This window comes from Dama dama, chromosome 10 (assembly GCF_033118175.1).
Source record: "Dama dama isolate Ldn47 chromosome 10, ASM3311817v1, whole genome shotgun sequence".
Taxonomy (NCBI): domain Eukaryota; kingdom Metazoa; phylum Chordata; class Mammalia; order Artiodactyla; family Cervidae; genus Dama; species Dama dama.
Genome location: NC_083690.1, coordinates 38,798,267 through 38,824,249, shown reverse-complemented (window position 1 = coordinate 38,824,249; position 25,983 = coordinate 38,798,267). Strand labels below are relative to the sequence as shown.

Below are 25,983 nucleotides of genomic sequence, written 5' to 3'. Positions count from 1 at the left end.
ATGCGTTGGAGAAGGAAATGGCAACCCACTCCAGTATTCTTGCCTGGAGAATCCCAGGGACGGAGGAGCCTGGTGGGCTGCCATCTATGGGGTCGCAGAGAGTCGGACACGACTGAAGCGACTTAGTAGCAGCAGCAGCAGCCCTTGCGGGGGGCGGGCAACTTCATCACAGCCTTGCAGCCCACACAGACCTGTATATGAGCTGAGCCCCAGATCCGCCGCTAACTGCTGGGTGTCTCTGGGCTGACAAAGCCCTCGGGGCTGGAGGCGTGCTTACAGCTTACGAAAAGAAAACAACAGGAGAGACCTAACACGTGCAAAGAGCCTATGAGGCGCACCTGCGTCCCGGGCCGCGCATCTGCGCAGGCGCAGAGGCCCAGCGGCGACGGCGCGGGGCTCAGTGCGCGTGCGCCGGGCCCGGCCCCCGCGTGCGCCTGCGCGGAGTCTCGGGGCGGCGGCGGAGACGAGAGGGCGCCGGGCGCCGGGCGCCGGGCTCCGGGCAGCAGCGGGCGCCGCGGGCCGCGGGACCTCCGTCCGCCATGCCGGGGATGGTGCTGTTCGGCCGGCGCTGGGCCATCGCCAGCGACGACTTGGTTTTCCCGGGGGTCTTCGAGCTGTTGGTGCGAGTGCTGTGGTGAGGGCGCGCGGCCGGGGCGCGGGAGGGAGCGGGCCCGGGCCGGCCGCGGGCGAGGAGGGTGTCGTCTGCCCCGCGCTCGCGTCCCTAGCCCCCTCCGCCGCCCGGGGACGTGGGTGCCTCCGCTGTCCCCGTTTACAGGCGGACGGGCCATGCCCAGGGTCACGGGGCGGGCCCGCCGCCCGGACGCCGGGGCTGTGGGGCTCGGGCGCCCCGCCTGGAGCCACCGGGGCGCGCTGGCCGCCGAGGCGGAGGCCGCGGGATCTTCTCCCCCTGAGCCAGGCGCTGCCGCCTGCAGCTCTTCAGCGCTCTGCACGGAAACGTACGGCATCCCGTGTTTGCAGGACGCGAGGTTGGCAACAGTACCCTTCGTGCGCGGTTCCTGAGCCGGGTGCGGCTGAATCCCAGGACCGCGGGGGACTGGCACTTACTCTCCAGTCTGTGGAATCGGGCGCCTGAAGTCTGTCCCCAAAGGGTCTGAGCAAAGAGTAATGCAGGGGACACCGGGTCAGTCCCTGGTCGTGGAAGATCGCACATGCCCGGAGCAACTAAGCCCAGGCACCACAACTCCTGAACTCACAAGCTGCAGCTACTAAAGGCTGTACGCCCTAGAGCCCCGTGCTCCGCCTTCGAGAAGCCATCGCAGTGAGAAGCCCGTGCTGGCTGCAACTAGAGAAAACCCACGCACAGCAAGGAAGACCCAGCGCAGCCAAAAAAAAAAAAAAAAAAAAAACCCTATCTGATACGTTTAAAAACAAAAAGTATTTCGATTGTTTAGGGGAAAGAAACGTAAGAACGTGAAATATTATGAGCTGCTTCTTAGTCCTTTTGTAGTTTCCAGAGCCATCTTACCAAGATCATTTCCTGTTTTGTTTCTGGACAAGAAGTCATAGTGTTACAAAACTGACAAAAACACACAGTTATCTAGTCCAGTTCCCCTTCTGGCTTTGAACCCCTTAAAACTGGGTTATTTGCCCAATAATGCTCCCTTCCTGATTCTGAAATAACTCCAGTGGTGAGTCACTGTCATCTTGCGTTGTGTGGTGCTGTCTTTCATTGTTCTAAACTGAATTGCAAAATACACCTAGGAGTCCACAGTCCTGGTCCTGTCAAGGTGATCGTGGTCACCACGGAGCATCTTTCCGTAGCTTGTTTCCCAGCCCCTTGTTTTTGTATTACACACAGCAGGTTAGGATGTGTTTTTGTCAATTTCATGTTAATACACAGAAGTGAAAATTCTGCTGACAACTGAACAAGCATATACTTTGTTGTTTTAGCTCAGCTTCACAGTGGGGGCTTTTTCCCAGGAGTTTGCATTGAAATTGCTTGCTTATGGCTTTAACTGTGTTACAGGGACTTCGCTGGTAAGCCAGCTGTTAACGCTCTAAGCTTCCCTTGTAGGGTCACAGGTTCAGTCCCTGGTTGGGGAGCAAAGATCCTGCATGCCAGAATTTTTTGGCAAGGCCAAATAAATAAAGTAATAAATGTATTACAGCAGGCATAGAATAAAAACAATGCCGTCAGCAAAGTATGAAATTCATTTAAAAAAAGGAAAAAGAGCTGTGCTCTTTAGTTGATTTAGTAAATCTTTTATTGGCAGTGGTTTAGTCTCTCAGTTGTGTCTGGCTTTTGTGACCCCCATGGACTGTAGCTGCCAGGCTCCTCTGTCCATGGGGTTCTCCAGGCAAGAATACTGGAGTGGGTTGCCATTTCCTTCTCCAGGGGATCTTTCACACCCAGAAATTGAACCCCGGTCTCCTGGATTGCAGGCAGATTCTTGACCAAGTAAGATTCCAAAGTGAACCTGACCTTGTTTGGGAAACTACTAACTGCTTTTACTTTCCTCTGCCATGTTGTGTGAAGCAGCTCCCTGGGTTCCGTGTCTGAGCCTGCCCGTGTCTCGACAGGTGGGTCGGCATCCTGATGCTGTATCTCATGCACAGAGGGAAGCTGGACTGCCCGGGGGGCGGCCTGCTCAGCAGCTACCTGATCGTGCTCCTTGTCCTCCTGGCGGTTATCATAGGCACCGTGTCGGCCATCGTGTGTGTCAGCATGAAAGGTAAGGGCGAGGCTTTTCTATCGGATACCTTTTTTTTTCTTTGTTTTTTTTTTTAGAGCAGAGCCTTCCCCGGTGGCTCAGCTGGTAAAGAATCCGCCTGCAATATGGGAGGACCTGGGTTCCATCCCCGGGTTGGGAAGATCCCCTGGAGAAGGGAAAGGCTACCCCTTCCAGTATTCTAGCCTGGAGAATTCCAGGGACTGTACTGTCCATGGAGTCGCAAAGAGTCAGCAACGACTGAGTGACTTTCACTTTCTTTTTTAAGATATTTGTTTAATTTGGCTGTGCTGGGTCTTAGTTGTGGCACTCTAAGATCCTTAGTTGTCCCATGTGGGATCTAGTTCCCTGACCAGGGATGGAACCCAGAGCCCCCTGCAGTGGGAGCACGGAGTCTTAGCCACTGGGCCGCCAGAAAGTCCCTTTCACTCCTTTTCATGGCTGAACAATACTGCGTGGAACGGATATACCGCATTTTACCTAACCATTCGTCAGCTGGTGGACATTTGGTTATTACAAATAATGCTGCTTTGAACAGTCATATCTCGTCTTGACATACCCATTATGTTTTATTTCTCCTGGATGTGTATCTAAGGGTGGTACTGCTAGATCATATGGTAACTCTAACTTTATGAGGAGCTGCCAGCCTGTTTTCCAAGCAGCTGCACCGTTTTTCTTTCCCACCAGCACTTCCTGAGGCTTCGTGTCTCCACATCTTCCTCAACACTTATTATCCGACCATTTGAGGACAGCCGTCCTAGTGGATGTGAAGTGGTACCTCGCTGTGGTTTGGAGTTCCTTTTCCTTGATGACTAATGATATCGAGCCTCTTTTCATATGCTCAGTAGTCATTTGCATATCATTTTTGGAGAAGCGTCTGTTCGGATCCTTTGCCCAACTTTAAATTGGGTTCTTTGTCCTTTTATTAATGAGCTGTAGGAGTTACATCTCTGCTCTTTTTCGTGTGTGATAGTTTCTTTTTTGTGGCTTTGCAGGGTCTCTGCTGCTGTGAGGGCTTTTCTCGTGTCGCAGCAACTCTGTAGCTGCGCGGGCTTCTCATCGCAGGGGCTTCAGTAGTTGCAGCAGGTGGACTCAGCCATTGCGATTCCTGGGCCCTAGACCTCAGGCCCAGTGGTCCTGGGGTGTGGGTTTGCTGCTCTGTGGCATGCGGGGTCTTCCCAGACCCGGGGTAGAACCTGTGCCTCCTGCACTGGCCTGTGGATTCTTTACCCCTGGGCCACCAGGGAAGTCCCAAAAGTTAGATCTCTTAATAACTTCTTCTATCTGTTACTGTTTTCTGCAGACAGTCAGCTGAGAATGCCTGAAAACGTTGGAAAGCCTCCCTGTCGCTTACTGTGGTTTGCGGGATGAGCTGAGCACTCTGCTGGCTGCTAAAGAAATGCATCAGTAAATAAGAGCTCATCAGTCAGAGGCAGGGCTGCCTGGCAGGCTACCATCCAGCGTGCTTCTGGGTGTGTTCACTGCCTGAGGAGTGCCGACAGGCATAGATGGTGGTGATAGAACTGGGAGGGAGCAGCCGATACCCCCAGTGACGGGATCTAGGTCTCGACGTTTTCGAACCATAGACTGAAACTTAGGAGACGGTGGGAGATACAGAGAGAAATGTTAGCGGCAGAGTGTTTCATGAGAACAAGACCTTAGGGTCCAGATGAGCCAGAAGCACGGCGTGTGGCGTGTCCTGCAGTAACACGTAGACTAGACAGCTCTGTGTATTTTCATTTACCTCTGAGAACATGGACGCGTGGGGTCTGGATTGAAGGCAGTCCCAGTCCTGCCTCCCGAGTCGGACCCCGAGTCCGGATTGGCACCAGTGCTGATGCTGAAGGAAAGGAGGGAGCTGGGATGTGTGCGACGTGGCTTCCCTGCTTTGAGGTTCTGAGTGAGGTGGGATTTTCTGAAAGATGGAACATGCAGGTTGTGTCATCCTGTCCGTCCGCATCAGACTGTTTAGTGCGCTGGGTTTCTGACTGTAATGGTGGCTTAGTGAAAGTGAAGGCTTCTCAGTTCTGTTCGACTCTGTGACCCCGTGGACTGTACAGTCCATGGAATTCTCCAGGCCAGAATACTGGAGTGGGTGGCCTTTCTCTCCTCCAGGGGATCTTCCTAACCCAGGAATCGAACCCAGGTCTCCCGCATTGCAGGCGAATTCTTTCTTTACCAGCTGAGCCACAAGGGAAGCCCCGCAGTGGGTTAAGGATATGCTTTTTTTTTTTCCTTCCCCTTAAACGTTTTCCTTCAGAGATCTTTGCTGGTCAGGGCACATTCACACCGCATGAGGGATGGATGACCATGTGCCCTGGCCTCCTCCGCGAAGACACCCGCACGATGCCAAACCGGGCCCAGCTCACCCATCAGGGCTCGGCAAGCATCTGCTGGGTGTGGGGTGTCACAGGTGGATCGCTTTTCCAGCTGGCAGCCTCCTCCAAACAGAACCGGTTTTATTCAGGACCACCCCCGCCTCCTCACAGTGTCTGATACCCGCCCTCTGCCCCACGCTGGAGTGATCCTCGGGGCTCGGTGGTTGGTTCAGGACTGGACGTGTGACCTGGTTCAGGCCACTGGAATTCGGGGAGTTCCCTGGGAAGTTCTAGGAGGTCCACCCCTGCTCGCCTGGGAAAGATCTAGAAGCAGTGTGTTGTGGTCCTTGGGAAGATGCTGCAGGAATGAGCCGCCGTCTCCCCTCGGGGCCAGGAGGGCGCGGCCGGGCGCCCATGCCAGCCCTGCCCTGCGTTTCCAGTCCTCTGAGTCAGGACAGGTCCTGCTGGTTTTTAAACCAGTCTGAGTTCGAGTTTCTGATGCTTGTAGATAAAGATACCACAGCTGAACCAAAGACGGGATTTTATAAAAACATGTTAGTTTAATTGCCAATAAATAACATTGTGTGCTCTATCTTCAATATTACATAAATTTCAGTAAAGAATATACCATAAAGTTAAGGGGAAGAAAAGGCAAATGGGATGACTAAAGTCAGATTAACATCCCACCAACAGAGATGATGATGGAAGGCTTTCAGTTAGATGAGCCATCTGGATGAAGTCAGAATTTCTCTTAGCAACACAGGGGTGTAATTTCAGCTCACTACCTTAGTAGAAACTATAAGGTTTCTAGTTTTGATGTGAAAAGCTCCCTGATGAAACCCTCTTGTTTCAACCATGTGGGATGTTTAATTAGGGAAGATCCACCCTCATGAGCTTCCTAGGCTCAGTGATAAGGAATCCAGCTGCCATTGCAGGAGCCGCAGGTTCAGTACCTGGGTCGGGAAGATCCGCTGGCGAAGGAAATGACAACCCACTCCAGTATCCTTGCCTGGAGAATCCCACGGACAGAGGAGCCTGGCGGCTATAGTCCATTGGGTCGCAAAAAAGTTGGACATGACTTAGCAACTAAACAACCACCACCCTCACGAATACGTTTTGTCAGAAGGCCCTGAAGGCCAAGGTCTGCCCTTGGCCGCGTCTGGCTTGGGTTCGAGGCAGTCTTGCTCTCCTTGCCGTCTGTCCCCAGCTCCTCCCAGGCGGTGGGAGACACTGCCGAGGCTGAGGTGCTGAGTGCCCAGACTCTGTGACCCAGGCCTGCCCTCTGCGGCTCGTGTGTCCGTGGCCCTGCCTTGGGAGGGGCAGCAGGGTTACTGCCCAAGACTACATTGAGGCCATCGCATTCAGGGATACGGTCACACCATCCATTCTGGGCACTGGCTTCGTGATGCCCACTGCAGCACCAGGTCCAGCCAGTGGCTGACTGCCCCGAGGGGAAAATAAAGGTTGACCTAAAAGCCAGACGTTTTCCTAGGCAAGCATGCACATAAAAAAGGCTTTTTTGGCGCCTCCTGTCTTTTCTGGACCCTTCGCCGGAACTTGCGTCTCCTGCTTCCTCACCTCTGTCTCCGCCCACTCCAGCGGTGCCAGGGGCTGGAGTCCTCCAGCAGCCCCTTCCTCAGGATCCTCGGCCTCCGGGGCGGGCTGTGAGCAGATCCTCCTTCCTGTTTCTCTCTGGCGGTTGGCTGTTGTTGCATGATAATTCTCTCCAGAGACGGGGTGGATTTCGGCAGACCTGCACACATTGCCCCTCAGGGAGAGAGGCACCCCGTCAGTTATCTTAGGACTTCCTGACTCTGTGCCCTCCGTGAGGCCTGATGGTGTCTGATGTTCTAAAATGTGACCCTCAGTAATTCATTCTAGTGAAAGGTAGCTTTGGGAATTTAAAAGCTGTTTTCTTATCAAATTATTTTTCAGATCTTAGGGTTTTTTTTTTTTTCAGTTACTGCTTTTGTTTGAATCGTGTAGTGGTTTTGGTGTTGAAAATTGGTGTTTATCACAACTTCTGAAGGGGGAGAGTTGATGTTTTACATCAAGAATTAATGATCCTTGGATTTGTCTTACAAATGCAGTTTTAAATGTTGTGTCTCGGTGGTGGGCGTCCGCAAGTGGTCTCCAGGTCACACTTGCTGGCTTCCCAAGAGTGATGCCCACGGGGTGCTGGTGAGGCAGAGCGCCTGGGTCGTGCAGACCTGAGTCGAGAAAGTGCTTGCTGAGCCCTGTGGGCCTCAGCCTCCTCATCTGTGAAGTGGGGTGGCGACTGCGTCCCAGTCGTCCTGAGGGTGGAGGCATTCCGGGTGGGCGGTGTGACGGGTGGTCCCCGACTTTCCCGGCCGTGAGAACCTGGCCGACCGCTTGCCCCTGCTTGCCTGTGACGGCTCTGTTTTACGTCGACTGTCCTGGCATAATTATTAATAGAGCCTCCTTTTGCTCTCAGAAATATCCCAATGTGGATGATGATTTCATGGTCAGTGTAGTTAGAAAACCCAGAAATGAATTTTTTTTTTAATATTTATTTATTTTTGGCTGCGTTGGGTCTTGGTTGCTGAAAGCAGGCTCTTTTCTTGCGGTGTGTGGGCTTACTTGCTCCTGGGCATGTGGGATCTTAGTTCCCTGACCAGGGATCGAACCTGTGTCCCTGGTATTGGAAGGAGGGTTCTTAACCACTGGACACCAGGGAAGTCCCCCCAGAAGTGTTTTTAAGCCCCAGTGAGCCTAAGAAATAATTCTGAGGCTTTTGTCACGCCTCCTCCCATCCCTCGCTTTGCCTCTCACTCTGAGAGACGGGCAGTGGTTCCCGGTTACAGGTAGAAACGCCACTGGCGGGGGAGCAGCCAGCCCAGATCTGTGCTGCGGCCGCTGTGTTTCTGCCGAAAGGAGCCGCCTCATCCCGGCGGAGGCCAGTGTCCAGCGTGGACGTGCTCTGTTGCAGGGACCATCTGTAATCCGGGGCCGCGGAAGTCCATGTCCAAGCTGCTCTACGTACGCCTGGCGCTCTTCCTGCCAGAGATGGTCTGGGCGTCCCTGGGGGCCGCCTGGATCGCGGATGGCGTTCAGTGTGACCGGACTGTGGGCAACGGCATCATCGCGACCGTCGTGGTCAGGTGAGGTCCCGTCTCCTCCTGCGGGCTCTCGTCTGAGGTGCTCTCCAGGTGGGGTCCCTGCAGGTGGCCTGCTGGCGTGCAGGCTTCCTGAAGTAGATAGACGCGTGTGAGGAACGGTTCACGGCCCAGCACGCACCTCCGGCTTTAGTTCCCTTCCTTACCAGCTCCTATTTTTCTGCATGTCCTCTGGCCCCTCACAAGAGGGAAGAAGCCCGAAGACCAAAGCAGGGCAAAAACTACAAGTGGGACGAGAAGAGCAGGGTGTGAGGACCGGCAGCAGAGCACGATCTGCTGGCGTAAGGCATTTGCCTTTTCCAGCTAAACGTCATACGGATGAGCTAGTCCTGCCCTGCGGGCTCCCGCCGCACTCCCGAGTCCTGCAGCTGAGGCCGCGGCGGCCCTTCCCGGGTCACCTTCCTTCCGAGCACACACGCTCGGGCACCCACAGCGCCCTGTGCATCTGGGCAGCCTGAACGTAGTGAAATGTATGGATGAGAGGGCTTCCCAGGTGGCGCTAGTGGTAAAGAATCTGCCTGCCTATGTAGGAGACTCGGGAGACACCGGTTCGATCCCTGGGTCGGGAAGATCCCCTGGAGGAGGAAATGGCAACCCACTCCAGTATGCTTGCCTGGAGAATCCCACGGACAGAGGAGCCTGGGGGGCTGCCATCCATGGGGTCCCAAAGAGTTGGACACGACTGAAGCGACTGGGTGCGGTGTGGATGAAAGCCGTTGGAGCGTGGCCCGAGCGCAGGAAGCTCCCTCTGGTTTTGCCGAGTGGAGCCCCAGGGCCCTGGGGGGCAAACCCCGGTCAAGGGTCAAGGGCAGGGGCTTCTGGGCCCGGCCGTGGCTCTGTCCACCACGCAGCCCCCTTTTCCTTTTGTGGCTCTGGGGGCTCCATTCTTCACCAGGCCTTGGTTGGCTGTGGGCTCATAAGGAACTTTCTGGAGGAACCAAGTTGCCTGCCCCAGCCAGCTCCCCATCTTCCTCGGTAGTTGGAGCCCCAGCTTCCCCAAGACAGGAGGTGCCTCCCGGGAGGGCGCCCCGGAGGAGATGCAGGACCCGGGTCTCAGCCCGCCTCCCCACCGCCCTGCAGCTGGCTCATCATCGTCTCCACTGTGCTCACCATCCTCATCGTCTTCGACCCGCTGGGGGGCAAGGCGGCCCCGGGCACCCCCCTGGGCCCCCAGCCCCTGGACGGCCATGAGTCCAGCCAGCTGCTGAGCGGCCTCAGGACGGCGGCGACCGGCGTGTGGGAGACGCGAGTCAGGCTGCTGTGCTGCTGCGTCGGCCGGGACGACCACACTCGCGTCGCCTTTTCGAGTACGGCAGAACTTTTCTCAACCTACTTTTCAGTAAGCCACCGGGGTCTGCTCTGGTCTCCTCCTCCTGTTACGCGAATGCTTCTTTGGGGCAGATGAGTTCTGCGCGTCCCGAGCCCATCTCCCTGTCGACAGAACGTAGCTCCCGAGGGCGAGTCCTCTGGGGGTGAAGGGGGGCAGGTGGGGGGCTCCCAGTCACCGCCTGGAGGAGAGGCTCAGATCAGGCTCCGCAGACTGACTCTGGGCCTTCCCAGTCTGGGGTCTTTTTAGGCTGGCCCTGCCCGGCGACTGTGGGCCCAGGCTCGTCAGCCTCTGCCGTGGGCCCTCTCAGCAAGACCTTCTCAGCATCTCGAGCAGCCAGGGTTAAACGGGACTAGCATCGTATGTTACTACAAACAGGGCACATTTGCCCGCTTTATGGGCATGTGTCGTAGGTTAAAAACAGCTGTCACTTAAGTGAAATCTGAGTAGGAATCAATAATGTGATTATGTTCTCGAGTGGTTTCGTCTGAGGGCAGGAGAGTAAGAAACATGAGGTTCACATGCAGGCATCCTAAAAGGGAAGTAGTTTCAAAAACACCTATTCACTTGTGACTGTGTATGTGTGTGCATGCGAGTTGCGTAAGCTGGGCTCTCGGGGACTCGTTGCTCGTTGCTGCCGGGCGGGTGGTGAGCTGCAGTGGTTCCCCACCCAGGACACGGACCTGGTGCCCAGTGACATCGCGGCTGGCCTTGCCCTCCTCCATCAGCAGCAGGACCACGCCCGGAGCTCCTCGGAGCCCACCGAGGTCGTCACCCACTCCCCCGGGTCCTTCCAGGTAAGCCCACGTTTCTGCTGGGTTGTACCCTTTTGACATTTATACCTATTTGTAAATTAAAAAAAAAAAAGTTTCAGGAATAGTTGATTGGCATCTTGATGTGTCGATTTGCCCGTTGTGGTTTGGCGCCAGTGGCGAGGCCCCTCCACGTCCCCTGGCCTTCAAGTGGGGGAGCCGACTCCCGGCCAGTTTACCACCTGTCATTTGTTTCTTTTCCCCCCAGGCATTCTCTTTTAGGAAATTGGCTGTTGTCTGCACATCAAAACTTCCTTCTGGGATGGGACCAGGTTCTCCCAGAGTGCATGCACTCTTTTCTCTGAGCCTGGGGAGCAGTTCAGCTTTGTTTGATGGTTGCTTTCCTGCCACAGATTTCTGTGCTTTTGAAAGAGAAAATTGCCCAAGGATCATTTGTCTGTCTCAGCTGCTCATTCAAGCCCCTGGTTCCCAGCAGCCCCTGTTGCTACACGTGGTGTCTGCACGTGCATCCAGCAGGAAGTCACAGGCTTATTTCACCAGAGTTGCAAAGTCACTAGGGATTTTTGCTGCTAACTTGTACATTCTTCTAAATGAGGGGTCTGGACTTCCCCTGGCGGTCCAGCAGTTAAAACCCTCTGCTCCCACTGCAGGGGCCATGGGTTCGATCCTAGTCAGGGAACTAGGATCCCACATACCACAGCCAAAAAAATGAGGGGGTTCTGTCTGTTCGTATTCAAGGATCAGTTTTTCCAGTAGAAGTCCTCCAAGAGGTCTATTCCCTGAAGAAAGAAAGGGAAGAATCAAGAACTTGAGTTCAGGTTTAAGATCATAGCACGTTCTACCAGAGATCAAATAGATGGTCAGCAAGGCCTACCGTGTAGCACAGGGAGCGCTCCTCAATGTCCTGTGACATCCTATGTGGGGAAGGAACCTGAGAAAGAGGAGGCACGTGTGCCTGTGTAACTGAATCACTTTGCCGTACGCCTGAAACTAACACAACAGTGTAAACCAGCTCCGCTCCGACGCAAGATGAGAACCGAAAGACGACAGTGTGTTGATCCTCTCCGTAACGGGTTCCCCTAACAGGAAGCTGTTCTTCTGCCCCACAGGAGGCCGATCTGGATGCAGAGTTGGAGAACTGCCACCACTACATGCAGTTCGCAGCCGCTGCCTACGGGTGGCCCCTCTACATCTACAGGAACCCCTTCACGGGGCTCTGCCGGGTCGGCGGGGACTGGTAGGTCGTCTGAGACCTCCATCCTCCCTGCCGAGGTCGCTTGCTGTGGTGTCCAGACTTTATTTTCTAAAGATAACCACATTCCCCTTTTCTAGAAGCTTCTTCCTGTTTTGAAATATTTCAGAACTGCATGCGCAGTACTGATGACTCCCGCATCCTATATCTGGAGCCACCAGTTGCAGCTCACTCTTGTCCCGGGCACTGTGACTGTCTCTCCATAAATATATGCGCCCCCACCTCCCCCCCCCAGGAAAAACCATCAGAGACTGAGTTCTGGACCTCATGCCCGCCCCCCCCCCCACCCCATTACTTCAGCTTGTGTTTCTTAAGAACAAGGTCTCTCTGACATAAATTACAGGACAAGTGTAAAATTCAGGAAATTTATCATCAGCTATTGCAGTTTTTCTAATTGTCCCAGTAACACCCTCTGTACCACATTTTCTTTCCATCCAAGATCGTGTGTTGCACTTAGTTGTCATGCCTCCTTAGTCTCCTCCAGTTTGGAACAGCTCCTCAGGCATTTTTTGTATCTTTCATGATACTGACGTTCTGAAAAGGACAGTCTCGTGTATCGTAAGACGGTGTTCACTCTGCCTTTGTCTCATGGTTTCTTCACGAATGGTTCAGGTTACACTTTTTTGGCAGGAATGCTCCATGTGGAGCATGTATCCTTCTCAGTACCTCGTATCAGGCAATGATGCCCGATTGTCCATTCTTGGTGAGGTTAGGGTCTCTTCCCATCCTTGTTGGTTTATTTTTTGAACACGGGAAGTATTACTGTGATTCCAGACTCTACTAAGAAGCATACACAAGAAGTATCACTTGAAGGCCATCAGAGGGACTTCCCTGCTGGTCCAGGGGTTGAGAATCTGCCTTGCAATGCATGGGACGCAAGTTCAATCCCTGGTCAGGGAACTAGATCCCTCGTGCTGTGGAGCAACCAGGCCCTGGCACCACAACTAGAGAGTCGCTATGCCCCAGCGAAAGATCCCTCACGACACAGATAAGGCCCAGTGCAGCAAAATAAATGAATAAGTGTCTTCAAAAAGCCATTAGAGGTTAGCCGGATGGCGCGTGAATACTGTCCGCGGAATCCTCGTGTTTGCCGGGGGATTGGGCAGGCAGGCTGGGTCTCCCGGGCGCACCCGCGACACCTCTGCCCCATTCCAGCTGCAGACGCAGGACCACCGACTATGACCTGGTCGGAGGCGATCAGCTCAACTGCCACTTCAGCTCCATCCTGCAGACGACGGGGCTGCAGCACCGGGACTTCATCCACGTCAGCTTCCACGACAAGGTACAGTGGGCTGCGCCTTCCCCTGGGTCCTCTGAGGTTCTGGGGGAGGTCACACACGAGTCCCCTGGGAAAATGTGCGGAGACACGGACACACGCTCACCCCCAAATCCTGTGTGCTGCTTCGGCGGGTTCCCGGGCGCCCGCAACGCCCACCCAGGGTCAGCGTGAGATGGGGCAGACAGGTTCTGCTGAAGAACTGTGAGCTGCACTTGGCAGGAGCCCCACACAGGTGCCGGGGGCTAATCACTCATGGCTCTGGGTCTGGCTCCGTGCAGTTCATGCCGGACGGCGGGCCTCCCACTCGGGAGGGTCTCAGAGTCGCCGGGCAGGTTGGTGAACTCATAGCAGCCGGTCTGCCTGGTGCCAGGGCTGTCCTGTGCAGCTTCGCGGCCCCCTGGGTGGTCCGCAGCAGCACAGGGAGCCCAGAACCTCGGGGAGCACAGCGGCTCATGCCTGCCATTCAGGAGAATCTCCTGGAGAGCTCTCCCATCTCTGGAGCCCAGGCCGCAGCCATGCTGCGGGAGCCCGGCTCAGGAGGAGCCCCCACAATTGCAGCACACAGTTTGGGGGACCCCGTGTACTGCGCTTGAGCCCGTGGGCTCCCACACACCTGCACTGGAGACTCACCTGCGGTGTGGGAGCATCTCACACCATGCTACTGAGATGAGCGCCCGGGAGCGTGTTTTCAAGTCCCCTGTGAGGCTTGGTTCAGCTTGGTGCAGAAGGCTCATGTATGCTCTGGGGGCTCTTTTAAGACGCCCCCACACCGCCAACATGTAGAGTCCCTCTCTGGGGGATCCGGGGAGGTGAGGTTGCGCTGGCTGCGACGCACGCCCGTTCCCCAGGCACAGGCACTGTCCCCTGGTGTCCACAGCGCCGACCGCCTGCGGGTGTCTCCCCGGCCCCCGCACCAGCGGAGGACCGGGTGCCAGGCGGACGAGGGCACCTGTGCTGACGCCCGTCCTCTCCGCGCCCAGGTGTACGAGCTCCCCTTCTTGGTGGCCCTGGACCACAGGAAGGAGTCGGTGGTGGTGGCCGTCAGAGGGACCATGTCTCTGCAGGTACGGGGCCCGCTTCGGAGCGAGGGGATGCTCAGGGCCCAGAGCCGGGACACCCAGCTTCCCGGGATCAGATGGGAGGCCTCTGTGACAGCACCCGCCCCAGGGAGGCGGGCCCAGGGTGTGAGGTGGGCCCTTTGGAAAAGCAGGTGAAGCCTTTTCCTTCTCACTGAGAAGTGCTGGAGAGTTAACACCAGCAGGTGGGACCCGCAGCTCCCAGGGGAGTGCCCGCTTGACTCCCCGGGCCCCTAACCCGGGTGACCCTCCCCTTTTTTCTGCACCCAAAGCTGGAAAGAATCGTAAGTGAAGTCATGCAGTCGAAAGTCACCCCTCTCTGGGCGCCCTCAGGCCCAACCGTGTTCCCCCTCCAGTGTCCAGGCTCGACTACCCGTGGGTCCCTCAGGCGTGTCCTGGCCCCTGCCCCCGTCTCACCGCGCCAACGGCCTCTCCCCACACGCTGTTTCAGGACATCCTCACAGACCTGTCTGCGGAGAGCGAGCCCCTCAACCTGGAGTGTGAGGTGCAGGACTGCTGGGCACATAAGGTGAGTCGGGGCGTGAGTCCTGGAACATTCCATCAGGGCTCCCAGGGGTTGGGGCAGCTTCCCCTCCAGGTCTCTCTGAACGCTTCTGTGTGGCGAAGGCTGCTGATGCCCAGTGCCATCCGGCACGACCCCCCCGAAGCCCTGGGGGGTTCCTTTTGATTTTTAAGAGAAAGAAGCAGGTTCACAGCGACTGAGTAACTTGCCAGCAGCCACACACTTACTGGAATAAGTGTCAGAGTGGGCATCTCAGTGCTTCTCTTGCCGTAACTAAGGCAGGCCTTTCTCACGGTAAAGAAAGCGTCAGTGCAGGCAGACCCCCCCACAGCCCCTCCTGAGAGGAAGACCCCCTGCAGCCCCTTCTGAGAGGCAGGACCCCCAGCCCCTCCTGAGAGGAAGACCCCCTCACACTCTCAGCACGTCCTGCAGGTCCTTCCACAGTTTGCGATGCCACAATTCCAAGTTCTTGTCTCACTGTGACAGTGCTCTATGGGGGGGAGGCGGGGTGGGGCCGTGGGAGCCGCCAGCCCCTGGGAACCCCCATTTTACTGTCTGCGAATTTGCTTGCTTTACGTTCCTCACGTAAGTGGAGTCATATCTGTCCTTCCGTGACCGTCTTACTGCACTGAGCATAGAGTCCTCAAGCTTCACTCAGGCGGTGGCGTGTCGGAGTTCCCTCTGGCTGCCGTGAGGAACACGGCTGTGAACACGTGTGCACATAACGGCCTGAGTCCCTGCAGTTCCGGGGGATCTACCCGGAAGCCGGGTGGCTGGGTCTCCTGCTGTTTCTCCGTGGAAGGTTTGGAGGAACCCCCACGCTGTCGTCCAGCACAGCTGCACCATGTCACATCCCCGCCAGCAAACCATGTGGCTCCCATTTCCCCACATCCTCACCGAGACTTTTCTGACGGAGCCGCCCTCGTCGGGGGTGAGGTGGTGTCACCGCGGTTTCACTTTTCTTTTTCCTGATGACTGACGAGGCTGCAGATGGAGGGACGTCCGGAATGTTCCCTAACGGTCACCCCTGAGGAATCGGGGTGGAGGGCGCTGGGCCTGTGCTGTTCTCTACATTCATGGTGATTTTTAACCAAAATACATTGCTCCTGTAGTAGTCATTTTTTAAATAGAATGCGTAATTTTTATCAAAGTACATGTTATTGCCAGAGTGCGGCTACTGGTAGTTGAACCCCAGTGTCCTGTCTGGGCAGCTTTTTTCCTTCCAGGGTTTTCTGTTGTTGTTCTTACTGTTGTTTTGGGGTTTCTTTTTGTGTGTGTGCCCGGGAAGATCCAGGGCGGAGGAGGCTTTTGGATTTCGTTCTGCCACCAGTTAGGAGCTTGCCAATCCTGGGAATGTGAATCCTTTTCCTTTAACCCTTAGTTGTCTCTTTGGCCCTGAATTTCACAGGAAAATCCAGTTTAATTATTACTAGATGTGCGTGAAGGAAAATAAGAAATGTAAGATTTATTATAGAGACCTATCAACTAGCCAGCTACCCTCAGAGGCTGGCGGGCTTGGTGTCTCGGCTCTGTTCTTAGAAGAGTTTGAGCTGCAGACCCAGGTTTCGTGCTGCAGCGCTGCAGGCCTGACTGGCTCTCAGCCGAGGCCGCCGCCTCCACCTTTTCATCCAGCGACAGCTCCTGCCCTCCAGCTGGGAGGACAGCTGCTCAGGGGCTGAGGGTGAGACCTGTTCCCTGCTCTTGGCCTGGGCGAGAGTTCTGGCTCTGACACTGTCCAGGCTTTGTGGCAGAACACCCTCTTGGCGTGTCACCCGTAACGCCTGTGCCAGGGAGACCTCCCGCCAGCCAAGTTGGTCCAGATGCCACATGACTCTGGCTACCCGGGACAGACAGCTGGTGGGTGCCTAGCTGGCGGAAGTCGATAGCACCGCGTGGTAGGCGGGGGAGTAAAGGGAGATCTGGCCGGTGGCCCAGGCCTCCTGGCTTCTCACAGGTGATGCTGCAGTCTGCGTTGTGCTCACAGGGCTATAGAGTCACGGGCTCGGGAGTGTGCAGTAGCTTGAGGCCCAGCAGAAGAGTCCCATCTCGGGTGGAATCTCCCCCGCTTCATCCTGGCGGGGGTCAGGCTGCCGGGGCTGGAGGACAGGCCTGTCCTCTACTGTCACGTAGGAAGCGTCCCGAAAACTGTTCTGGTTTACAAGGTTGTCCCTCCTCAATTGGAACTACTCAATTTTCAAGAAGTCTGTTTCATGGACAGCTGTTTTTGTTAGGAAGTTGTGCTTTATTTTTGGAAATGAAAGACTGACCTTCCTAGAACTCCCTTCCGATGGTTTCAGTGTGGCTTTTGCCGGAACGGTGGCTGCTTCGTCACTGTGTGTGATTTCAGAATTTTGTTTTAACATCATCTTAAAAGATCAGTCGTTTATAATCTAAACCTGACCAACCCTGGGAACTTGACAAAAGTAAATTGTGGGACGTCCATACAGCAAAATGTGCGCGGCTCCGGGAAAAGCCATAGAGACATCCACCGGCACGGAATGCTGTTCCTGAGGTCTCCTCTTGGTTGATGGAAATGCCCCTTGAGCCCCTGCTTTGCGCCGGGCTCCGCACCAGCTGCTGGGAACGCAGCAGTGGGCAGTCGATGAGGCCGCTGGTCCCAGGGTGGCCGCCCTGTCCAGGAGGACAGAGTCACGGGGGGGGCCCGTGTAGTCCTGCCGCGCCCGACAACCAACAGCTCCCTGTGTCTGCACCTGCAGGGCATTTCTCAGGCCGCCAGATACGTCTACCGCCGACTCGTCAATGACGGGATTCTGAGCCAAGCGTTCAGCATCGCGCCGGTGAGACTCTAGTTCTCGTGTTTTCGCCGCCTCTGCCGTCAGCCGCCTGCTCCCTCGGCCGTCACCCACTCTGCTCTCGCCCCCAGGAGTACCGGCTGGTCGTCGTCGGGCACAGCCTGGGCGCGGGCGCCGCGGCACTGCTGGCCCTCATGCTCAAGCGCCCGTACCCGCAGGTCAGGTGCTACGCCTTCTCCCCGCCCAGGGGGCTGCTCAGGTACTGGTTCTCCTTCACTTACAAGCGATACACTGGCACTTTATCTGCAACTGAGTAACAGTTTCTCATCCTCAGGAGAAGTTTGTGCCAAAGCATCCCTGGTTGAAAAAAGACGGGCCAGCCTTTCATGGGTCTTGGACCACGGCTTTCATCTCCTGGATGATGCTATGCTGAGACCCATTTTTTAAATTGAGCCAGAACTGGCACACACAGTATTAGTTACGGGTGTGCAACAGGATTCGATGTTTGTATGTATTGTGAGCTGATCACAGTAAGTCTAGTTAACATCTGTCGTCGTAAATAGTTACAGAACCTTTTCTTCCCTATGATGGGAACTGAGGGTTTACTTTCTGAGCAGCTTTCAGACATGCAGGATAGTATTGTTAACTGTAGGGGCTGTGCCTTACCTCCCAGGGACTCGGTTACTTTATAACCAGCAGTTTGCACCTTTTATTTCACCCACCTCTCAGCTCCCTCCTCTGCCGTGCCTCTCGGCCTCTGACAACCAGCAGTCCCCTCTCTGGGAGCTTGGTTTGTGTTTCCAGTTTCCACATCTAAGTGAGCCCACACAGTATTTGTCTTCCTCTCTCTGACTCATTTCACTGAGCATACTGTCAAGGTCCAAACACAGTGTCCACAAGTGGCAAGATTTTGTTCTTAGTTTTTAGGTTAAGACAAAGTAGAACATGTTTATTATAAGCATTACTGGTTATAAATACACACTAAAGTTGCTTACAGTAACAGGCCTGTTGATGTGAACAAAAGCAGAAATTTTTTGCTTTTGTTAATTTTTAATTGAAGGATAACTGATCTACAGTGTTGCGTTGGTTTCTGCCATACATCGACATAAAGGATTTCATTGTTTTTTATGGCTGAGTAGTATTCTGTTTTACACACGCACACACACACACACACCTTACCTGTTTTATGCATTCATCCATTAGTGGATAATTCCGTTGTTTCCGTGTCTCAGCTACTATAAACAATGCTCCAGTGAACGTGGGGGTGCAGTTATCTTTCAAGTGTCTTTGTTTTCTTTGGATAAATACCTTGACGTAGAACTGCTGGGTCATTTTTTGAGAAACCTCCATACTGTTTTCCATAGCGGCTGCACCAACTTATATGCTCACAAGCATCATGCAGTCATACCCTTTTCTCCACATTCTGGGCAGTGCTTGTTATTCCATGTTGTTTTTTTGTTTTTTTTTTTTTTTAATCTGGCCGCACTGAGTCCTAGCTGTGGCATGTGGGATCTAGTTCGAGGACCAGGGATTGAACCTGGGCCCCTTGTGTTGGGAGCGTGGAGTCTCAGCCCCTGGACCACCAGGGAAGTCCTTTCCCTTGCTTTAAAAAACAGCTTTAGCACCTGTATCCATGTCTCTACATAATATAGTTTGGATTTGCATGATTTTGAAATTTAGAACAATGGAATTATACTTTTTGTTACTTCTCCTTTTTTTTCCACATATTTGATGCCTGTAAAATGTTGTGTAAATGCTCATTACATTTCATCGTGTATCACAAACCATCCGTCTGTTCTGCTGGTGACAGACACTGGGCTGTGCCGGCTCTGGGTAGTGGCTGCTCCTGTTCACACCCTCACCAGGGTGCACTGCGCTCCACATTCTTACCAACACTTTGCAGGGTCAGATGTAAACTTTTTCCCCGCCTGATGGGTGGGCAGTGGTGTTGCATTGTTTAATTCACATTTCCACGATGAAGCTGCATCTTTCCGTATACTTATCGTCTCCACTCGCATGAAGTTCCTTTTGTCCGTTTCTCTGTATCTTATTTTTGCACTGTGGACCTATTCAGCACACCCAGCTGTTCATCAGTTGCAAGCATGTGTTATACATGCACTCTCCCTCTTTGATGGCTTTTTACTTTTAAGTCTTCAGCTTACCAGTTCTTAATTTTAACACTGATTTGTCATTCTCTTACGATTTCTGGGTCTCTCTTATTTAAGAAATCTCTGTCCTAAGGATGCAAAGCTAGTCTCCTGTCATATCTTTTAAAAGCCTTTTACTCTGGCCTTTCACATTTAGGTCTGTGATCTGTTTAATTTGGTGGTTTTGTGCATAGTATGCTTCAGTTTCATTTCTTCCCCTCACAGCAAGCGCATTATCTCAGCACGGTTTCACTAAGAGCCCGTCCTTCCCTGGTGCTGACACACAGCGCCACTCCTGCCCATAGGAGGCGTCCGCGTCCACCCTTCCCTGGCTTCCTCTGACTGTTAACGACACCACACTGGGTTAAGGACCTTATTTATCTGCCCAGTGTTGACACCTAGGACTTTCTCAGCAAGTTGCTCTAACTGCAGTCTCATTTCTCTCCTCCTTTAGAGGATGGAGAACAGAGCTGAGTTCTGGGGACACTGATCTCTCCCTGGCTTGCCGGTTAACTCACTTTTTCTTGGAAGCCTCCTTCCTGAAGCAGCTTTTTTTTCTTTCAGCAAATCCCTTTATGAATACTCCAAGACCTTCATCGTGTCCCTTGTCCTGGGCAAGGACGTGATTCCCAGGTGAGCGTGCGGGCCACCCCGGCTGGGTTCAGGCTGGCGGGGAAGGCCAAGTGCCGAGCCTGAGTCTGGCCTTCTGCTCAACAGGTTGAGTGTGACCAACTTGGAAGATCTGAAGAGGAGGATCCTGCGAGTGATCGCCCACTGCAACAAGCCCAAGGTAACTCAGGGGACCTGGGGCCTCCCCACCTGGCTGTCCGGGGCCCCCGGAGGATGCTTCTCATTCAGAGCCTTGCAGCCCAGGGCTCTTGATGCTGCTAGAAACTCCTCCATTCCCCTCACGGACCACAGGGACGCCCAAAAGGCAGATGGCTAAGCAAGCACAGATTAAGTGCTTCAATAGAACCATCCCTGTTTGGCTGAGTCATTTGCTCTTTGTCATCTTTAGTCCTGTCCTGACCAACAGCATTCTGATGCCTTTCGTCCCAAAGCTCAGAAAATAAGGCTGCCAGAGTAAGAGGCGCTGGTCCTGCTGCGCTGTGGGCTGTCCTACCTAAGCTCTGAGGTTAATCCTGAGGTTAGGGTTAAGGCTGACAGTGCCCACCCTGAGCTGCAGGCCGGGCACTCCTGCTGTCCACACCGGTCAAGGCTGGGCGGCCCTGTCCCCTGCCAGCGTGCAGACAGCTCTGCTGATCTGGTCTGACCACGTCTCCAAAGATTTGGAGCGTCTTAGCTCAGGCCACAAGTACATTTAGGTTTGAAGACCACCTATGATGTACTGAAGAGCTTTTTTTGTTAAAGGGCAGGATTAAAAATGACTCTCAGAATATGATTCAAGCCGGGGTGGGGGACGAAGTATACATAGCTGTGACCAAAAAAAATATACCAAAGTGTGGTTTTATTTAGATGATGGGATTAGAGATGATTTTTACTTTTTAACATCTTCATTTTGTGACTTGGTTGGTGTTGCTAATCAGAAAATTTTAAACTTAAAAATAAGCTTTCTCATTACCACTTACACTTCCCGCAAACTAAAAAAGAAAAAAATTAGCATCTGATGTTTTTAAGGGAAAAACTGGTTTACGGACTTGCCTAAAAAGAATAAGGGTCATTTTCCCCTCAAATCTGCTTGATTTTGGTTTTTAAACGTTGGTTCAAGTGTGATGGCATCACTGCCCCAGAGACCCTGGAGTTCGGGCCCTGGCCTTCACACTGCTGAGACCCACACTGAGAAACAAGAGCGCCGGGCATCGTGGCTGTGGGGTCACCACCCCCAGACGCCAGCTCCCGAGTCCCAGGGGTCTCTGGAGTCACGCGGGCCGCCCCCCGGTCTCCCCGCAGTACAAGATCCTGCTGCGCGGGTGCTGGTACGAGCTGTTCGGAGGGAGCCCCGAGGACCTTCCCACCGAGCTGGACGGGGGCGACCTGACGCAGCCCCTCCTGGGGGAGCACAGCCTGCTGGCGCACGGGTCCCCGGCCTACAGCTTCTCCGGCGAGTCCCCGCTCGAGTCCCCCACCAGGTACCCGCCGCTCTACCCGCCCGGCAGGATCATCCACCTGGAGGAAGAAGGCGCCTCAGGGAGGTGAGTGGGCAGCCCCGCCCCGCGGTGGTCACGCGCCAGCGGCAAGAGGCGGCCCGCGGGGTGGCGCGGGGGACGGGGCCCGTGGGGTGGCGCGGGGGGCGGGGCCCGTGGGGTGACGCGGGGGACGGGGCCCACGGGGGGGGCCCACGGGGTGGCGCGGGGGGCGGGGCCCGTGGGGTGGCGCGGGGGGCGGGGCCCGTGGGGTGACGCGGGGGACGGGGCCCACGGGGGGGGCCCACGGGGTGGCGCGGGGGGCGGGGCCCGTGGGGTGACGCGGGGGGCGGGGCCCGTGGGGTGACGCGGGGGACGGGGCCCACGGGGGGGGCCCACGGGGTGGCGCGGGGGGCGGGGCCCGTGGGGTGGCGCGGGGGACGGGGCCCACGGGGTGGCGCGGGGGGCGGGGCCCGTGGGGTGACGCGGGGGGCGGGGCCCGTGGGGTGACGCGGGGGACGGGGCCCACGGGGGGGGCCCACGGGGTGGCGCGGGGGGCGGGGCCCGTGGGGTGACGCGGGGGGCGGGGCCCGTGGGGTGGCGCGGGGGACGGGGCCCACGGGGGGGGGCCCACGGGGTGGCGCGGGGGGCGGGGCCCGTGGGGTGACGCGGGGGGCGGGGCCCACGGGGGGGGCCCACGGGGTGGCGCGGGGGGCGGGGCCCGTGGGGTGACGCGGGGGGCGGGGCCCGTGGGGTGGCGCGGGGGGCGGGGCCCGCGGGGGGGGCCCACGGGGTGGCGCGGGGGGCGGGGCCCGTGGGGTGACGCGGGGGGGCGGGGCCCACGGGGGGGGCCCACGGGGTGGCGCGGGGGGCGGGGCCCGTGGGGTGGCGCAGGAGGCGGGCCCCAAGGGGTGACGCGGGGGGCGGGGCCCGCGGGGTGGCGCGGGGGACGGGGCCCACGGGGGGGGGGCCCACGGGGTGGCGCGGGGGGCGGGGCCCGTGGGGTGGCGCGGGGGACGGGGCCCACGGGGTGGCACGGGGGATGGGGCCCACGGGGTGGCGCGGGGGGCGGGGCCCGTGGGGTGGCGCGGGGGGCGGGGCCCGCGGGGGGGGCCCACGGGGTGGCGCGGGGGGCGGGGCCCGTGGGGTGACGCGGGGGGCGGGGCCCACGGGGGGGCCCACGGGGTGGCGCGGGGGGCGGGGCCCGTGGGGTGGCGCAGGAGGCGGGCCCCAAGGGGTGACGCGGGGGGCGGGGCCCGCGGGGTGGCGCGGGGGGCGGGGCCCGCGGGGTGGCGCTGGGGGCGGGGCCCACGGGCTGTCTCCTCCTCAAGGTGCTCCTGCTACCCTGCTGCTCGGTACACCGTGAGGTGGTCCCACGAGTCAGAATTCAGCAAAATACTCATCGGCCCCAAGATGCTCACAGACCACATGCCAGACATCCTGATGAGAGTCCTGGACCACGTGGTGTCTGACAGGGCCGCCTGCATTTCCTGCCCGGCCCGCGGAGGCTCCAGCGTGGACCTGGCATGACCAGGGCGACTGGGAGCTGCTCGGACCGTGGACCCCGCCGGGGTTCCACGAGGCCAGTAGGCGGATTCCCGTCTACCAGAGGTCGAGGGTCTCCTATGTGACTAACTTGAGAAGTACTTTTGCTCGCAGTATTTGCAGACTCAGGAGAGAGGAGAGCGCCGAGGTGATGGGCAGGTGTGCAGAGGGATGCAGGATCCCCTTGCCCACAGGCCTGCCGCTTCTGGGAATCGGGTTTAAGACCCTAATGGGTCTGTAAGCACCTGCCCCTCGGGCCCCCGTTTCGGAGACTGGGTCCTCCCTTAGGACCGCGTAGATCAGCCTGAATCAGCACACAGGGCGTGGTGTACTCTGCAAACTGGACTTTACCCGCTGCACAGACTGTTTCCGTTTCAAGGGCGCAGCTCGAGGTTCTGTCATCAGTGGCGCTGAGTGAGGCTCGGCCCTGAGCTCTGAACCAGATGAAACCAGAGGGCGAGGCGAGCAGTCTTCTGCCCTCCAGGAGGCCCTGGTCACACCCTCTGCTTATTCTGTCATCCTCGAGTTCTTGGGGGGATACTCTGGCTCCTGGAGGTCGGCCAGCGACTCAACGTAAGGTAAAAACCGAAGCAGGTACACATCATGAGTGCCTGCACAGCCCTGAACGCTCCTGGGGACGGTTCCGGGAATGGGTAGTTTTACCAGTCACATTCTGAATGTGGTTTTCTGTCCACTGTAAACAACACGAATGAACCCTTCAGTTTTCTTGGAGCCCCACACGGTCCAGGCATCCGACTGCACCCCACCCCCAACGCAAACCCCATGAAGTGACAGTAAGCGGACTTCAGAAAGCATAAACCCACAGTGAGAGGGGACAGAAGGACAGGGGCAAGGAGACGTCCGGAGGGAACGGGACTTCTGGTGTGGTGGGAAAGACAAACCTGGTCTGCAGAGACGCCCCGGACACCTCTGCCTGGGGTGAAGCGGATGGTGGGGCTGGCCCGAGGGACAGCTGAGGGAGGGGCACTGGGATCAGCGCAGCACGTGTTCCTCAGCCCCTCCCACTCGGCTCCCAGAGCCTCCTGACCTCCGGGGACGACCGCACCCGTCAGGCCTGGCAGCTGTCAGGGGCATACCACTCTTGGCTTTCGAAAACACATGAAAGCTCATAAACTTGGAGTAAAATGCCACATAAATTTCATTTCTAAATGTAATCCCTGTATACTCCTAGCGGCAGGAAGGAAGGCGACCCTGGGCCGCTTGAGCCACACTGCCCTGGCCTGACCCCCTGCGTGCTAGGTGTCAGGTCCGCCTTCGGCTTTCCGTGTCCAAGCTCGCGCCACGGATCGCCCAGCCGCTTGAGGGACAAAGGCCCGAGAGAAACAAGCCTGGGAGAAGCTTCAAACCCTCCTAGCTACAGCCTAGGAACAGAAAAAGTGCTGCAACCACAGAACTGATCCACAATCCGGAAAGGGAAAAAAACCTCCTGGACCGGAAGAGCATGAAAGCTGGAAACCCAAAGCGACGCCTGAGTGAGGGGAGATGAGCTTCCAGACAGGGAGCCCCCAGAGCACAGGGTCGGAGATAAAGGCCCACCCAGGACGCGAGGACGCGGGCAGACCCCGCAAGACACGGAGACACACGGCGCCTCCCCCTGCAGAGCGGAGGCAGAGACACGGGGTGGGGCGGGCGGGGGAGGGCCTGCCTTTAAAACTTCCGTAGTGCTCCCAGTGCAGGGGGCCCAGGTTCAATCCCTGGTGACGGAACTAGTTCACACAGGCCACAAGGAAGAGTTCCACGCGGCAATGAAAATATCCTGCATTCTACAACTAAGACCCAGCACAGCCAAATAAATGATTTTTTTAAAATCCCAAAGAGGTGTTACTTTCATCCTGGAATTTTAGACTCAACCAAAAAGTATCCGGGTACAGTGAAGTTATTTTCAAAGATACAAGGGCTCAAAAATAGACAACCCACATATTCCTCAAGAAGTTTCTAGAAAATCCATCAAGATGAGAAAGTTAATTAGAAACTTGACTCCTTAGTCAAGATCCAGAAAATAAAAGATGAATATTAAAGAGAAGTGGTGGTCAGAGGGTTCCCTGCCTCTAGGGAAATGAAAACTGATGAAATGTCTTGAAAGGTCCAGATAACAAATGGGGAGATCAATGTTAAGTTATCAAGTACACAGAAAACAAGGTAAATTACTATCCCGAAAGAAACCACAACTGCAAGAAGGGTAGGTCCTGTTACTGCCCGGGTGATCGTGTCTGTGGCCAGGGCAGCAAAGACACCAGCAGGCCTGTATGGAAGGAGCAGGAAAGGTGTACTGAGGGTGGGAGTGTCACGAGTGACGGCGAGAACCAAACATACAGGCAACAGGAAGAGCACACGCTTTAACCTGAGCCCTGGGGAGGGGAGAGGCGGAGGCGCCGTCACCAGTGGCCAGCGAGTGAACTGAAGCCTCGGGGAAATCCCAAGGGGCCGGCTCTGGAGCGCTTCCTGTCCGAGGACCTGTGGAGATGTGGGGAGAGCCACGCGCCCAGCCCTTCCCCATACCTGCCCTCTAAGGTCTGTTCCCTCTGGCTGTTCCCGAGTTACATCCTTTTATGATAAACTAGCGACCTGGTAAGAGAGAAAAGCATATGTTTTAGACATACTGTGGAGTCTAAAGTACCGAGAATTACTTAAAAGAACTCAAAATAGACCCCTCTGGGGAGGGTGTGAAAAGGAAAGACTACTGTTTTTGTAGCAAACCTTTAGATGTGGTCCTTAAACTACATTATCTATCTGATTAAAAAAAGAATAAAGAAAATCTCTTCTAACATGCACTGTTGATACCATCAATCAAAGTTCAGACTCCAGGAAGGATCTGACAGTCTTGTCAGCCTCCACCTTACCCAGCTGCCAGCCCGCTTCACCACCAGCACCTTCAGCCCAGAGCTCTGGCCTGAGACGCTGCCACATGCATCCCCGTGTGGATATCACCTGAGTCTCGCCAGCCATCACCAGCTCCGAAACCAAACATCCCTCAACACCCCTTGTCTACTGGCTCCTCCATCTTCTCCCCATGGAGGGACCACTCCCTGTCCCCCAGCATGAAAACACAACCGTCTCC

The 25,983-nt window shown here is 56.1% G+C and overlaps 1 protein-coding gene across 3 annotated transcripts; it reads left to right on the top strand.

Moving 5' to 3' along the window:
* Positions 1-464: 464 nt before the first annotated feature.
* DAGLB (diacylglycerol lipase beta) lies at positions 465-25,694 on the top strand. Of its 3 annotated transcripts, XR_009694520.1 has the most exons (16): positions 466-634; positions 2,542-2,693; positions 7,959-8,130; positions 9,226-9,484; positions 10,147-10,269; positions 11,355-11,482; positions 12,653-12,779; positions 13,757-13,840; positions 14,304-14,381; positions 17,093-17,173; positions 17,260-17,387; positions 19,840-19,908; positions 19,993-20,065; positions 21,187-21,428; positions 22,691-23,482; positions 24,097-25,694. XR_009694520.1 is itself a non-coding variant. In XM_061153733.1 (15 exons), the coding sequence occupies exons 1-15, from the start codon at positions 540-542 to the stop codon at positions 22,887-22,889; spliced, it is 2,010 nt and encodes a 669-aa protein (XP_061009716.1). In that variant the 5' UTR covers positions 466-539; the 3' UTR covers positions 22,890-25,694. The 3 variants fall into 3 exon arrangements, 2 of the variants coding, with proteins under 2 accessions (XP_061009717.1, XP_061009716.1); XM_061153733.1 differs by having other exon boundaries at positions 22,691-25,694; XM_061153734.1 differs by lacking the exons at positions 9,226-9,484; positions 11,355-11,482 and having other exon boundaries at positions 465-634; positions 22,691-25,694.
* The last annotated feature ends 289 nt before the right edge of the window (positions 25,695-25,983 follow it).